Source organism: Cornus florida, unplaced genomic scaffold (genome assembly GCF_030987335.1).
Source record: "Cornus florida cultivar Cherokee Brave unplaced genomic scaffold, ASM3098733v1 CherokeeBrave_3.0.0_Hap2_Chr05, whole genome shotgun sequence".
Classification (NCBI taxonomy): Eukaryota; Viridiplantae; Streptophyta; class Magnoliopsida; order Cornales; family Cornaceae; genus Cornus; species Cornus florida.
In genome coordinates, this window is record NW_026775575.1 from 43,600,252 (window position 1) to 43,617,058 (window position 16,807).

Sequence of the window (16,807 nt, forward strand, 5' to 3'; positions counted from 1 at the left end):
ATGGTTTGTCCATCTGACCTGTTAGATGAGCCCATCTGATCAATCAGATGCTTACATCTAATCAGTTACATGGTTTTTTTTAAAAATAATCTGCTCTTTATTTTAGTCATCAGATCAATCACTTCCTTGGATCCGATCGGTTAGATGAACTTGTGTTTGTACCTTCGACCTTGAACTTTATTCAAATCTCACAATTGACCCAGGGTTCCACACTAATCATCTTAGAATAATATTAAATGACCATTATACCCTTTCGAGGTTATATATTATTAAATGACCACTTTGCCCTTAGTTTACCCTCGGGTTCGGGTTATGACCCGATTTGTATTGTACCATCCGATAGCGATTCGGATCCACTGAGTTTGGGTGGTCACATAAATATAATATGCTATTAAATTCTTCATTCTTTAATTTTTTTTATCTTTTTTGTTGTTCAGGGTCATCCCCTCAAATATTTTTCTGGCTCTGTGGTTATCTGATGTGAAAGGGTTAGACAGCTAAAGTATTCATTTTACATTTTTTTGGTAACTGGGGTATCAAGAACTTTGCCCTTACTAATTCATGGTACACCATCTAAAGCGTCCCCTCTACCCAGGTCGAATAAAATTTGAGTTTTCACTCTGAAAATTGTTTACGCACATGGGTAAGCTAAAGTATTCCTATTATATTTTCCATGTGAAAAGACATTAATTCCGGTCTGTGCTCAAGTTGGTGAATTGACCCCATGAAAATTCATTGTTGCTTCCTACATTACATGAACTGTATCGGACCAAAGAAAGAAGTGGTATAACTTTAACAGCGGTGGGTCAAGGACTCAACTACATCAAGACCGGGTAATACAGTCAACTACATATACATGATTCCAGATTACGACATATGAGAATCAACTGCATAAAGACTGGGTAATACAGATTATATGCTGACATATGTTTTATAAGGTTATGTCAATTTCAGTATTTTGGGTAAACAAATGATATTTTATCATGGTTTCTAAAAGTCAAGTCACGCACAATATTTCATAAACGGAACACAAAATCTTTATAACTATATTTCAACGACGACCCTTTCTAAATAAGTCAAAGCTGAATTTACAGATAGTTATGTATATTTAAGTTCTCTGGAGTTAGTGTTTTCTCTCCAAGAATATCTCACCTGTTGACAGTGACATAAAAATATATAATATAAATTAATAAAATAAAAATAAATAAATAAATAAAAGAACCAAGACAAAGATATCTAGATTGTTGATTTCTTTTCTATCCTTGGTGCAATGTCAAAAGTACCATTGTTTGACCATTGTCTGAAGCAGTCATGTATGTGCAAATAAATAATGTCTGACAATGAGTAATGCCCTTCGTTTTGTAGTGGTTTTGAACACTTTACTAATTTCAAGACCAATAACCGGGCTCAAATTCGAATATAAAATCCAACAAAGCACCACAAAATCAAGAAAGGATCCAAAAACATAAATCATGCATCACACAATATATAAAAAATTGTATTGTCTGGTATATAGTTTATGTCCAGTATTGATCCACAAAAAAGTTACACTAAACCAAATGAAGATTATAAATTCTCAAACACCCATATCTCTATCTCACTCACTCTTAGTTTGGCTTAGTATCTTCTCATACCAAAAAAAATACACCCAAGCACCCTTATGTAATAGATTACAACTGATACTAAATTTGGAGTCTACAATTCATGTTAATACTAACTTATGTCTCTGATATTCGCGTATACGTATCTAATACTTTCTAAATGTATCAATTATTTTAAAAATATCTTCTTTTTTAATACGTATTTGATATTTCTCATGGATTTCGATCACATATCTTATATTTTTAAGATATTTAAAAAAAAAATTTAATAAGTTTTAAATATTAAATGTAAAATTTACAACAATAATATCATAGTGTAATTATTAAAAAAGATTGAAATTTTATTTTTTTAAAAAGTAACGAGATATATATTGTAATTGATTTTAAGAAGTAACTGTTGAGATTTATATGGAACATATTAATGATTTTATTTTGTTTCATAATATGATAAATATATATATATGTATATATATCAATATTAATTTATTGTATATATAAAAATATTGTTTTTTTAATTTTTATGATGCAATTCTTATCATACTAACATCATATTTTATTAAGATTTATCATATCGTCCTACCTTCCTCCTGGTATACCTTCCCTAATTCTAATAGTCAATCAAATTGACGCCAATGGAACAAATTGACCCAAAAAAACAAAAGAAAATGACTTGGCCAACATGCAATTATAAAATTAGTTTTACAGAGTGAATTCCATGCTGATGGTTAAGAAACAAAGGTTGGTCCTGTTCTACGTACGTAAACGTTGAGGTCCTTCCACGCGGTGTTTAATGGTAAATCCAGTCATCCTATAGCTACCTATAAATACTAAGCCTTCTCATCTCCCTAAGACATAACCTACAAAACATCTTTTTTTGTTCTTCCATTGTCTGTCATTCCTCATTCAATTTCATTCTTTAATTCTTTAATTTTTTTGTTTTATTTTTGGGTAAATTCATTCATTCTTCTTCTTCTTCTTCTTCACTCTTTAATCTTTGTGTAACTTCTCATTATCACTATCATTCTTTTCTCTCTAAAAAGATCATGGCACTCGAGCAACCCATGTTGAAAGAGTCTCGCCGAAACCAAAAGTTGGATCTAATCCATAGAGAAGCCCATGTTCAGGCTATTAATCTGCCAACAATAAGCAGCAGTCCTCATGTTTCTTATCATGATGCCAACGGTCGATTGGAATCGTTTAGGATGCTCGAAAATGATGTGCCGAGTGGTCCTCCTGAGACGAAACTAGCATGGTTGCGGTCTCAAGTCATCGGCAGTGATGTGGAGTTCGACACTCCTTTCGGAAAACGCAGGCTTACCTATGCTGACTACACTGCCTCCGGCCGATGTCTTCACCATATTGAGAACTATATCATCAACAATGTTCTTCCAATTTATGGTTAGTTACTTCTCATTTTATATAATAATTAATGTTCTGTATTTTAGATTGGGTACCGGCTATTAACTTTTCTACTATATTTAAATTAACATTTTTCCTTTTGTGCTAATAGGGAACAGTCATACAAGTGACAGTTACGTGGGGGATCAAACTACAAAAATGGTGCATGAAGCAAGTAAGTATGTCAAGTCTTGCTTAGGGGGCAAAGACGAAGATGCAATCCTGTTTGTTGGATCCGGTACAACGGCAGCCATCAAACGACTTCAAGAGGTTATGGGAATTGCTGTAGCATCAACCATGAAGAATAGGGTGTTGATGAGCCTGAGGGATGAAGAAAGATGGGTTGTGTTTGTTGGACCATACGAACACCACTCGAACCTCCTCTCGTGGCGCCAAAGCTTAGCAGAAGTTGTAGAGATAGGTCTAGATGAAAATGGCCTAATCGACATTAAAGCTCTAACATACCAACTCGAGTTATACCAGCAGATAAATCGTCCTATGTTGGGTTCTTTCTCAGCTTGTAGTAATGTCACCGGAATTTACACTGACACGCGCGCCCTTGCTACACTACTTCATCAATATGGTGCTTTCGCATGCTTTGATTTTGCTGCAAGGTACATAAAGAGTTTGTTTGAGTTCTTATATGTTTCTCTAGGACAAAGTAATATTATTGATCAATTGGTAACATGCATGCTTTGCTTTTAAACTTATATGTGCAGTGGTCCTTATGTGGAGTTTGACATGAGATCTGGGGAGGTAGATGGATATGATGCAATTTTTCTTAGTCCACATAAGTTTGTCGGAGGACCTGGCACTCCTGGAATTCTTCTAATGAACAAGGTCCTCTATCAATTAGGATCTTCACCACCTTCAACTTGTGGTGGAGGAACTGTGAGCTTTGTCAACGGATTCAGTGAAAAGGTATTAATTAACTAGTCATCACCAATTTGTTATTCTCATTGTGCTAATTTGACAGTCACACACACATACATATATATATAGGATATATGTGTTTGACAGCAAAGAGAAGCAAACAATTTTTCTATCCATCAAGTCATATTTGAAATCTTTATCATATAGAGTTAGACTGGATCATCTTATGGTATCATCAATTACGAAGTTTGCCAATTAAATGACACTCTATATTATGAAATGTTGCAGGACACTCTATATTATGAAGATGTGGAAGAGAGAGAGGATGCTGGAACGCCGCCAATTATTCAGAAAATGAGAACAGCAATGGCTTTTTGGGTAAAAGAATACATTGGTTACGAAGTCATTAGAAAGCAGGAGCACAATTTCATAGAAAGAGCACTTGACAGGCTTTCTACCAATCCAAACATTTGGGTATTAGGGAATACTAGTGTAGAGAGGCAAGCTATCTTGTCCTTCATTGTATTTTCCACCACAAACTCCTCCGTTGTTGACATGAAAAACAAGAGCTTCACAGATGAAAACGGTACAAGTACTAAAGAAGGAAATTTCATGTGGAGAGAGTTTGGGAACAGGAGAGATAAGCCCCTTCATGGTCCTTTTGTTGCAAAGCTCCTCAATGACCTTTTTGGCATCCAAGCTCGGGGTGGGTGCGCTTGTGCTGGGCCCTATGGTCACCATCTCCTCCATGTCGATGAGCCTCATTCACGTGCCTTCAAATCTGCCATCCAAAAGGTACCTAACTCAGCAATTGTTCCCAACTAAATTTTAGAAATTATTGCTTCCAATAAGAGTGTCATATCACTTTTTAAAATCTTAACCTATGATGATAAATTTTGACAGGGTTACAACGGAGTGAAGCCTGGATGGACACGACTCAACTTTGCTTACCACATGTCAGTAGAAGAGTTCGAATTCATTCTAGCTGCATTGGAATTCATAGCCATGTATGGCCAGAGATTCCTTGTGCTCTATGACTTCAACTGGAAAACAGGCAACTGGACTTTCAAGAAGAAGGCAGTCAAAGAGATTGAGACAATCAAACAGTGTAGAAAAGAGTTCAACAACTTGTTGATCTCTGGCGCTTTCCAAACAGCCAATTTCGAAGATAATGAAGCAAATACTGATAACAATACCATTGAGATGATCCACAAGTATGTGTCTTACTTGCAGACTGCTAAGAGAATTGCTCATTCTCTCTCAAAGTTTCCTCCTCCTGGAAAGGTTCCAAAAGAGATAGATCTTGACCTTGTGAATTTCAGAGTCTAGTATTGACCATCTCTCTTTTTTGTGTGTTTGTCACAACTTTATTCTTATTATGTATACTGAATTTCCTTGCTTTTGTAAGATATGTTTATTCTTTTTGTATCAGAAAAATAAATGAAGAAAAAAACTGGAACATCTTGTTCCTTTTTCTCTATGCTTTGTTGTGCTCTTTTCTTAATTTCTTTCTATTTGTCGTTTCTTTCTTAGAATTAGTTTATTTTAGAAAATTAAGGAAAAACATGAAAGAGGGAACAAATAAATATATTATTAGTGTAAACACCCCATTTATAAGTTATATCCTAAAGAAAACAATTGAGCCTAGTAGCTAAAGTAAGGGGTGAATAAGTTAAGGTTAGATAGATAACGCATTGAAACTTATGCTCCTCGTTTTGAGAAAAATACTACTGCGTACAATCTTGAAGTATCAACTACAACCTTCTAGAATATCAATTAGGCATTAATGGATATTGTCTGATCTTTCTTCTCATAAGCGATTGTGTTTGAGCTTTATTAGGTGCAATTTTGTGGATGTATACTTTTACCAACCTTTCCAATGATGAGCCGAACAAGAGAGAATTGGTGGACTCACCACAATGCCTTTCCGATGTGGATCAAGTCGAGCAAGTCTAGTGGTTAGTTAAAAAAACAATAGTACGTAAATAAATTGGTCTCGAAAAATTCCACATGTGACTTTATGACCTAATGGATAATTATGTTACGAAAATAATCTGGTCAGGAAATGGTTTAATTTATAAATATATTGGCAAGACGAGCTTGCACAGATGCCCTGGCTTGAACACTAGGCTAACAAATCCCTATTTATGTTATGTTCAGAGAAAAACAACTCATAAAATTGAACTAAATTTTTCTCTAATTCCAATTCTAATTCCAATTTCAAAGATCCAATTCCTTACAACTGAACACATCTTTAAAATTTTTATATTTTCAAATACAATTACTTGAACATTGCGAAGCGACTTAGGTGATTTGTGGGCGATTTTTAGGGATTCACACTGTTAGGGTTTCTAGCGAGATGAGGGTCTTCCGTTCATGGAGGAGGGTATTTCCTCTTCCATAGTGCACCAGGGGTTTTGCTGTAATTAGAATAAGATTATTATTACTGATGAAGATGTAGGTTCTTGCTTACTGGACGAATTTAGTTGTTGGGTGTGTGATGGGCAAACAGCCTTAATTTTTGAGATTCCAAGGTTTTCTACAAAGAAGATGGGCTATTGTAACTCAGTTCGAGATGGATTTTTCATTTGTTGATTTGAGTCTCAAAAAGATGTGGAGCATGTTCTCCAACCAGTGTATACCTTTGAAGGATGCCCTGTTATGTGGTGTAAGAATGTCAATTTGGAGAGAGATATATCTTCTGGGTTTTGTTTCAATAAGGATCAAGAACCCCTAAATCCAAAACTACAAAATAATATCCATAATATATAAATGTCTATAAAGAGAAATAATAAAACCCTACACTAAAATAACAAGAAAAAATGGATGACCATAACAAATTATGAAGTGCTGAGTCCTTAACCTTGTGGCTGAAACTGCCTGAGACCTGAAATATCAACAAAAGGTGGGTTAATCCCATAAGCAATTCATCTCTACTATAGCCCAACAGAGTACCGATAAACCTATCACCTCAAATGAAACCAATACAATAACAAATATAACTCCCGACTCAATACCCTTAAATATGTTATCAACAATTATACATGTACATAAGATAATAGGCAAGACAACCATGCCTACAACCAAACTACGTACCCAGCAATTCAACCATGTCTTAGCAACTCAACCTTGCCAATAGGTACTTGTGAGACTGCGTTAATAGTCAGCCCATAATAGTTCCATAACACATTCCACATTTACAATATGATAATTATCATTTAAGTTTCAACTCGTACACGGGTGTGTGCAGAGTGTGAGATAGCTGAGTGTGTAACTACTTGCATATAACTAGTGGAGTTTATATTGGGTGAGGCAAAGAATCAAGGTTTTTCCATATTGAGAGGGTTTTCCTTATATACCTTGTGTTCATTGTATTTGCTTATCAACATTGATTTTGTAACGACCTAAAATGATACCAGTCATAAAAAATAATAATAATAATAAAATCGGCATGACCTCTACTAAAAAGGATCCTACCATAATCTGTTCAAATGCATAAAAAAAAATGTAATAGCCTCACTTGGCCTTAAATTAATCTATCTTGTCCCAACACAATGCAAATAATATAAAACATTCTCAAAACAACAACATACATATAAAAAGAGTCCCGTTCCTCCAATTCCTTCAAAAACTTAGAATCGTCAGTCCTTTACCTAGTCCCATACTCCTTTACAAGGGACATACTCTAATTACATCAATTAACAGTCCATGAAATACAGCCGAAATCAAAAGTTCATAATTTACAACATTATACAAATTATACTAAAGTTTTATAGAATAGTCAAGATTTACTTTTGCTGTAACGACCCTAAACTGATACCAATTATTAAAAAAAAAAAAAAAAAAAAAAAAAAAAAAAAAAAAAAAAATGGCATAACCTCTGCTAAAAAGGGGCCTACAACAACCCGCTTAAATAATAATAATAATAATAATAATAATAAAAAAAACAATGGCCTTTCTTGGCCCTCCAAGACTTATCCCACCTTTGTAACGATCCGAACCCGAGGATCCAAATCGCTAACTAGGTCCTTACCCGAACCCGAGGTTAACTGAAAGCACTACCATCATTTCTTATGTCAATACATAATATACGTATCATCCTAGGGTTTATAAAATAATAATAATAATAATAATAATAAAATAAATAAATAAATAAATAATAAAATGATATCATAGCTACAAGGTTTGTTAAAACGGTTTACTAACCCATCGAACCCTATGGAGGAGCGTCGTCCGCCACTTCCCTTCCATGTCCTGAAAAATGATAAATATAAGGGGGGAGCAAATTGCTCAATAGGTGGTGCCTAAAACACACCTCTTGTGACCCCGTGAATCCACACAATGAGTAGAAAAAATAAAGAAGTGGTATCATACCATACCGAGGCAAACATAGCAACAAATTCGACAATCCAAGTCATAATTAAATTATGCCGTGCAATGCCATACAATGTCACTCCCCAATTTTACCAAAACCATTTCTGCTATCATTTCCAAACCGTTAGTGCAACCCGTCCCATGGCAGCTCCATGGCGGCATGAGAGAATGATTGACTAACTGTACCTGACCACAAGACAAGCTCCAGGGCATCATTTGGGGCCCAGTTAACTCAATCACGCTAGGGCAATCTCCTTAGTTCTCTCTAGATCACATTAACGCCACGGACCTATAGGCAATCTCCTTGACGACCGGGATTTTCGTAAAACTTTCCATCGAAACCTTTCCCAAAATATTATCTTTTAATTTATTTCAAAAACAAATTTTCATTTTCAACTCAAAATTTTCCCCTTTTCATGCCCAATGTCATGCATGTCACATACTTTGACATCACTATGAAAATAAAAGAATTTCTACTACATAATTTAACATGCTTCCACATAGCAAATTTCTAGCAAAATAATAAACACCGCGGCATGGAAATTAACATTTAGGCATGCTTTTCATACAATTTAATTACTACACATAATCATATTTTTTTATCTACAACATTAATATCATTTCTAAAGCTATCAACTCAAATTAAATATTTCTACCACATAATTTGACATGCTTCCACATAACCATCTCTAGGAAAATGCCCTTGCAACAACAAAAATTCTGAGAAAATAGAAAATGACGAAAAATGAAAATATTACAATCTACCCTCCTTATGAAAAAAGGCCCACAGTCACATACCTCTTCCCGAGAACGCCTCACTAAACCCCAAAACCATGAACTCATTAACATTATTACCTTTTGACACCGGACGTCACCAGGCAATCACGCACCACTGCCACTAAAACCCAATACGGGTACTCATCTCTCACCTTATCATAACATAAGACCAACTAGGCTCTACGTCTGATTCAAAAGGAAAACAATTACAAGACCCCAGAACGTAATAACATCCAACCTTCACTCATCCTTCGAAGGGCACACTAAACCCAAAACAGGGAATCCCGTCCATCTCTCAATCAATCACAACTCTAACCTACACATCCTTGACAGACCAAACACTTGCTAATTAACACGTAGCTACACCACTACATAACCATACCAACAACTACCAACCTACACTATATAAGTCACCCAATGACTGCCTAGACTTTAGTTACCAAATCAGTAAGGCACACTATCATGTACCCAGGAGGCAAATCCTTAAAACAAGATATTCAATAATCAATGATCATACCGCAAACCCCTTATCAGACACTTGGTCATACCAAACGCACCTCGTCACCTGAGACAAACCATCTGAACCCACCCTGTCACACTGACACATTGCGCAATACTGTACTCTCACTGTTCCTGACAAACTAAAACAATTATTGACCCTTGACCCGATATCGTGCTAAAGAGGAACTGATTCAAGAGAAATGGTTGGCCAGGTTATTCTCATCATCGATCCAATCTCAACACAGATATCGTTCCTGTCCTCAGGTCTAAACCTCAAACACAACCCTACACAGTCCACAAAACAACCACGAGATCCACTCTCTAATCACTCCATCGCTCTACATAACCTCAACAACTATACAGTCACATAATAACTTGCTAAAAGCAACACGACAATCATTCCTCGATCACACAATCATAACAAGCTAAAAGCAACACGATACCAAACGTCACAATCATCGATCAGCACTAAAGATCCCTAATTTCATCATAACATCCACACCAGGTAAACAACTTCATGACATCATTCAGTTTAATTCTTACTTCTTCAAAACACATAATATGACTATCTCATACTTGAAACCTCAAAACCAAAGTCAATCATTCCTATTATTCCTCAATAGAATCACATATTCACTTTCTCTAATCACAAAATTCTAAAGTAACATCGACATTTATCCTTAAAACACTGCTCAAATCAAATGCCTATAAAAACATCCAAGTACATGGCTCACTCAATAGACTGTGATTCACGACATATTTCCTAGCCATCACCGCTAGTACTAAACACCGGAAACATACCGTTCTTAATCGGCAACTCGTGCCTCTCACACCACCTGTCAAGAACACCCTCAGAGCAAGTACCACAAAACCAAAGACTCCACCTCCCTCCGTGGGAGTGAGTTGACCCATTTATCTAAACCTTTACCGGTGAACTCCAATAGCACAACAACTCACATATAGGTCCATCTATCCACGGACACTCACAACTCCTAGATAGAGGACAAAACATACAATAAACGACGTCCTTGTTAGGACTAAAACAAACGGAAAGGGTAACGAACCCCGCTCTCACAAGAGACTGACAACTCGTACTCGAATGCACCCAACAACCTATCACACGCTACTCACCATTCGTCTAACCGTGGACATCGAATCTCACCTGAGACAAAATAAACTCCTTACACACAAGGAGAAGAACCAACTGGAAGCACACACGGGATTACGACCTCAATTCCAGGCGACCTCGCCATAATCAGACCATCACATTGAGACTTCGTATACGGTACATAATCAGACTATCAACATTGAGACTTCGTATACGGTACACCGCGATACCCCTATTAACCAAAACCAATCAGGTAAGAGCAACGACGCTCACGGCACACCAACACTAAAAAAAAATCGCTGCCCTTGGGACACCACGTCCCGTTCCACCAAGAATTAGTCACTTCCAACCGACAACCTCCACGCCATAAAACGACATTTTACTATCCATTCATCTCTACCTACGACACTACTTCGATCACTGTGCACACAAGACCCATGACCTCAGTCACAACAACCCACTGACTCCTCAAAAGAAAAAAATGCTTACATGGCAACTCTCTATCTGGTTCTAAAGACTAAGCTGACCACAATTGTTGGCGCACAATCCTGTCACCCACCAATCCGCATACAACAAACAATTCATAATCCCCGAACCACATTCAGATCACACCTCAAATTGTCCCGCTCATTAGCACTAAACATTACACCATTACACCCTCACTGCCACTCATTTAAAACAACAATTCAAACCTACTATCCCACCGGACCATTATGCCACTGAGCGATTCTTCCTCAAACATCCTTAAGATAATCGCCATCATAACAACAGAATAAGCATTACCCTCAATACACCCCACAACGACCACTATTTACACTAGAAAAGAACATCCATATGGCAATGCTATGCCAACAAATCCTCAAAACAAAAATGGACACAAAAATCCAGAAGACTCAACACCTAACTGTCACCTCAAAACCATGAACGATGTAATCAATCATTTCAAATCAACAGTCCATCACTTGAATCCTCAAACACCCAGCACAATCACCTGATACGCCATACACAATTGAAATACAATCCGAATTCATAGCTTTTAAATTCTAAAACATAATTCATTTGATAACACCATACTCACCAGCTATCACTTCATCCATAAACAACCAAACTCTCCAATAACTCCATACTACTTGCCTTATCGTACAAACCTGTATTACACAGCTAAAACTGACCACTATACCTTACCTCGAGACCTTCTAAACAGCCGTGTCAACCCAAAACCCCGCTCATCGACTGAGCCATGCAACCGACTCATCGAGAGTTGATTACCTGTAACATGCTCCTACAACTATCTTAAACGAGAATCACTCCTTGACAAACCAGTCTCCAAAACAGATTCCTTTAAGACCATGAAATGATCTACATCTAACAACCTAAATCACCATAGACCTACAGGATCCAACAAGTTCCCATGACAATCAAAACCAACACAATTCCTTAAGCCATTCCAAAATGCTCGAGATACACCTTTACAATCCATAGACTACACTTGTGACTTAAACAACCCCTGTCACAAATAAAAAAATTGGCATGCCTTCAAAATTGTAAAACATGTAAGCAAGCAACAAGCAAACATACTTCTCAGAATGATACACATTTTAACATGTAATGCATCAAAATTAACTCAAGTCCTACTTAGCTCAACCCTATCCGTCGTCCTTAGGTTTTCGAACCTAAAACTTTGATACCATCTTTGTAACAACCCGAACCCGAGGTCAACTAAGGGCACTATCGTCATTTCTTATGTCAATACATAATATACGTATCATCCCAGGGTTTATAAAATAATAATAATAAAATAAATAAATAATAAAATGATATCATAGATACAAGATATGTCAAAACGATCTACTAAACCATCGAACCCTGTGGAGAAACGTCGTCCTCCACTTCCCTTCCATGTCCTGAAAAATTATAAATATAAGGGGTAAGCAAATTGCTTAGTAGGTGGTGCCTAAGACACACCTCTTGTGACCCCATGAATCCACACAATGAATAGAAAAAATAAAGAAGCGAGATCATATTATACCGGGGTAAACATAGCAATAAATTCGACAATCCAGGTCATAATTAAATTATGCCGCGTAATGGGATGCAATGACATACAATGTCACTCCCCAATTTTACCAAAACCATTTCTGCCATCATTTCCAAACCGTTAATGCAACCTATCTTATGGCAGCTCCATGGTGTCATGAGAGAAGGATTTGCTAACTGTCCCTGACCATAAGGCAAGCTCTAGGGCGTCATTTGGGGCCCAGTTAACTCAACCACGCTAGGGCAGTCTCTCTAGTTCTCTCTAGATCACATTAATGCCACGAACCCATAGGCAATCTCCTAGGCGACCGGGTTTTTCACAAAACTTTCCATCAAAACCTTTCCCAAAATATTTTCTTTTAATTTCTTTCAAAAATAAATTTCCATTTTCAACTCAATTTTTCCCCTATTTCATGCCCAATGTCATGCATGTCAGATACTTTGACATCACTATGAAAATAAAAGAACTTCTACTACACAATTTAACATACTTCCATATAGCAAATTTCTAGCAAAATAATAAACACCACGGCATGGAAATTAACATTTACGCATGTTTTTCATACAATTTAATTACTACACATAATCATATTTTTCATCTATAACATTAATATCATTTCTAAAGTAATCAACTCAAATTAAATATTTCTACCATATAATTTGACATGCTTCCACATATCCATCTCTAGGAAGAATAAAAAAAAAAAAAAAACCCACTTAGGCACCGAAATTAACACATAGGCATATTTTTCATACAATTCAATTAACACATATGATCATAGACTTCATGTACAACATTTATATCATTCTTAAGGCAATTAACTCAAAATTAAACATGCTTTGCAACAAATATTAAGGGATAATTCACAAGGGATTAAGAAAAACATGAATTAGAGACCCCTACCTCAAGTTAAGCCAAAAACCCCCAAATGGGTCTCAAAACCGGAATCCCTAGAGTGCACTAAAACTGAAATTGCTTATATGGATGTGAAGATCTCGTCGTGCTCTTCGAATTGCCGCAAACGGCTTTCAAAAATTCCAAGTATTGAGAGAGGAATCAAAGCTTGAAGTTCACAACAAAAAGAAAAAGAAAAATTGAAGAACAAAAGAGTGAGAGAGAAGCTTACGGGTGAGAGAGAGATGAGAGACCAATTATGGTCTCCAGACCACTAAAATGGTAGTGGTGGGGTCCACCACTTTAAAATATCTATTTTTTTTTTTTACACCACACAATTATATATGCACCACCATATAAATACCACATAAATCACATAAAATAAATAGCATAAGATGCAAATGGACCCAACTATTCCCGTATGCAACAATTCCGGTAACGGGTCCTACCTGGAACCGTCCGGCCCGAAACACAGAAAAATACCCAAATGGTTACCCTTACATTTCAAAGAGTTCAGAACTAAACTCTCGGACACAACCGGCATACTCCGCAGCACCGGGTATACAAAACGGTAAAAGATGAAAATGCCCTTGCAGCAACAAAAATTCTAAAAAAATGAAAAATAATGAAAAATGGAAATATTACAACCTGTCCCAACACACAATATAAAAATATATATATATATAATACATTTCCAAAACAATGACATCAACAACCTCCTCAAGATGACCCATCATCATCATCAAATTCAATACAAAATATTTACAGAGTCTCGTTTCCCTTCAAAGTACTAACAAGAGTTATAGTGTACAATACATGGCCATGGCTTGCATAGTGAATACACTTCATTTTGGTTTTGGGACCTTTACAAAAGTGTGATAAATCTATAAAAGGTGGGAAAAAAATAAACTCCTAGTTTTCCTCATGCTTGTGAAGGGTCGACGTCCCCTATTTCCTTTCCTGTCCCTGAAAAAAATGTTAAATGATGGGGTGAGCAATTTGCTCAGTAGGTGGTGCCTAAGACACACCTCTTGTGATCCCGTGAATCCAAACATGATGAGTACTGAAAAATGCGTATTTAAACCCCTTAAGCTTAGGCATTCTAATACCTTTATCTATCTTACTTTACCATTTTAGATTGATTTCGTATTATTTCCATTTTCAGGCACTTATCCCGAAAATAAGCTAACTTAGCCAAATAAGAGCTTAATTGAAGCAATTCTGAGATTAAACAAAGAAAGGAGCAAAGTGCAGAAAGAGAAAAGCAAAATGAAGCAAAGCAGCAAGTTCGATCGATCCAAGTCTAAGGTTCGATCGATCGAACATTGATCAATCTCAGCATTTCAAGATAGATCTAAGCCTTGACCCAAAGCACTTAAGTCTAAAAGTTCGATCGATCCAACATTATTCTTCGATCGATCGAACACCTTTGTCCTTATCCAAATGATTGATCCTATCCACAGCAGTACCACCCACTAACCACTTTTGTCCTTTTCCCATAAATATTTCCCATAAATATCTCGGATTTGTCTCTTTCCAAAAAAGCTCAGCCAGTTGGATCGATCCAGCCTAAGTTTGATTAATCTCACTTACTTTCGATCGATCGAGCTTCCTCTAGTGCGAAAAAGTTAAAATTCCATCTCATTGAAAGTTGTCCTTTATCCAATCATTAGGGAATATTGTGTGCACGACCCCAACTCATTTTGGGTGTTATTTTGACCTACCTATATAAGGATAAGGATTGCTTTTTCAAAGGGGAGCCAACATTATTTTTCATATCATCTCTTGGAGAGGAAGTTTAGAGGAGAAGGAGGCTAGAGACACCATTGGAGATCTTCATCAACAAGGAGCAAACCTCTTCCATGGAGTTAGCCCTTGAAGATTGGAGCATCCTCACCATGAGTGGCTAGACATCCTCTTGTGGCTAGAGTTAGCCCCAAGCATGCTTTCTATATCTTAATCTTGTGTATTAATGAGGGATTAGTGTTGTAATTGATGTTTTGACACTTTGATATATATAGATCTTGTTTATTCAATGATTTATGTAGTTTAATGCTTCCAATTGATCATTTCATTCTATTCATATGTCTATGTATGCTAGAATTGATGTTCATGTTCTTATCTCTAGATTTGGTGTTATTAATGCATGTCTATGTGTATTAATGCCATAGATTTAGAGATTGTGAAAACGTTATGCTTAAAAGAATGCTTTTATGATTCTCTTGATGGTTCATGATTATCTCTTGATGGGTTGTGCCTCTCCCCTAGTTTATTTTCATGCTAGTAGTGTAGATGTAGTGTAGTTTTAGTGTAGTGTTAAATGAGAGGACAATCTATGCTTGTTGTTTGATGATCCAAGCTTTTGAATGCAATTAGCATATGTCTCTAATCTTATGTTGTATTTGGATTGTGAGCCTAATGAAAGGATTAATGACTTGGTTTAATTTATTGTGCCTTTCACATATTGTTTAGACAATATATGCTTCATTGCTTAGATATATTGTGCCTTTCACATGATGTTTAGACAATACATACTTAACTAGTCATCCTTGCTTGTTGAATCAACCAAATACACACACACGAATATTGCAATACCCTAATTGCACTCATTAATCACTTGTCAATAATATAGAAATGCATTACTTAGTGGTGATCTCTAAACCCCAAGACTCTTCTCTCTCTCTTACCTACTCTCCATTGCATTCAATTACTTAGTCTAATTTAGTTGCTCTTTAACCAACCAACCAACCAATTGTTTGATCACTCGACTTACTAGCCTTAATTGTGATTTCACAATCAACTCCGACATTACTCAATCCCCATAATCCCTTGGGACGATCCCTACTCACCCTTACTACGTTAGCAGTAGTGTTGGTAGTGGTTTTTATAAATTTAAATTTGACCCAAAAGGCTTTTCTTGAACCGCACATTCACTACATCAATTTTGGCGTTTAAGAAACGGCTTTAACTCGGCCCGTCAAATTTTGGCGCCGTTGCCGGGGATTTGTTGATTTGATTTGCCAATGTCGGATTTGTGGAATTGATTAGGATTAGTACTCTTTTGATCGTGTTTTTATTTTATTTTTATTTTTCTTTTTGGTTACTTATTGTGTTGTTCTTACTTAACTAGGTGCATTGTTGGAGAGGAAGTAAGCAAAGGAGCCATTGAGCATTCAATTCAAGTAAGCAAAGAAAGGAAAAATGCTAAAAACTTAAAAAAAAAATTTTGCTAAGCTAAGCTTT

The 16,807-nt window shown here is 36.3% G+C and overlaps 1 protein-coding gene across 1 annotated transcript; it reads left to right on the top strand.

Annotated features, from left to right (window-relative positions):
• The first annotated feature begins 2,644 nt into the window (after positions 1-2,644).
• LOC132309217 (uncharacterized) lies at positions 2,645-5,264 on the top strand. Its single transcript, XM_059807544.1, has 5 exons — positions 2,645-2,999; positions 3,112-3,613; positions 3,719-3,920; positions 4,161-4,667; positions 4,776-5,264. The coding sequence occupies exons 1-5, from the start codon at positions 2,645-2,647 to the stop codon at positions 5,199-5,201; spliced, it is 1,992 nt and encodes a 663-aa protein (XP_059663527.1). The 3' UTR covers positions 5,202-5,264.
• The last annotated feature ends 11,543 nt before the right edge of the window (positions 5,265-16,807 follow it).

What these genes read in the sequence shown, in the direction of transcription:
- LOC132309217 (XM_059807544.1), top strand. Translation starts at nt 2,645, where the DNA reads ATGGCACTCGAGCAACCCATGTTGAAAGAGTCTCGCCGAAACCAAAAG. An exon ending in TCAACGGATTCAGTGAAAAG is followed by an intron (nt 3,921 to 4,160) that starts GTATTAATTAAC and finishes GAAATGTTGCAG; the next exon opens with GACACTCTATATTATGAAGA. An exon ending in TCAAATCTGCCATCCAAAAG is followed by an intron (nt 4,668 to 4,775) that starts GTACCTAACTCA and finishes AAATTTTGACAG; the next exon opens with GGTTACAACGGAGTGAAGCC.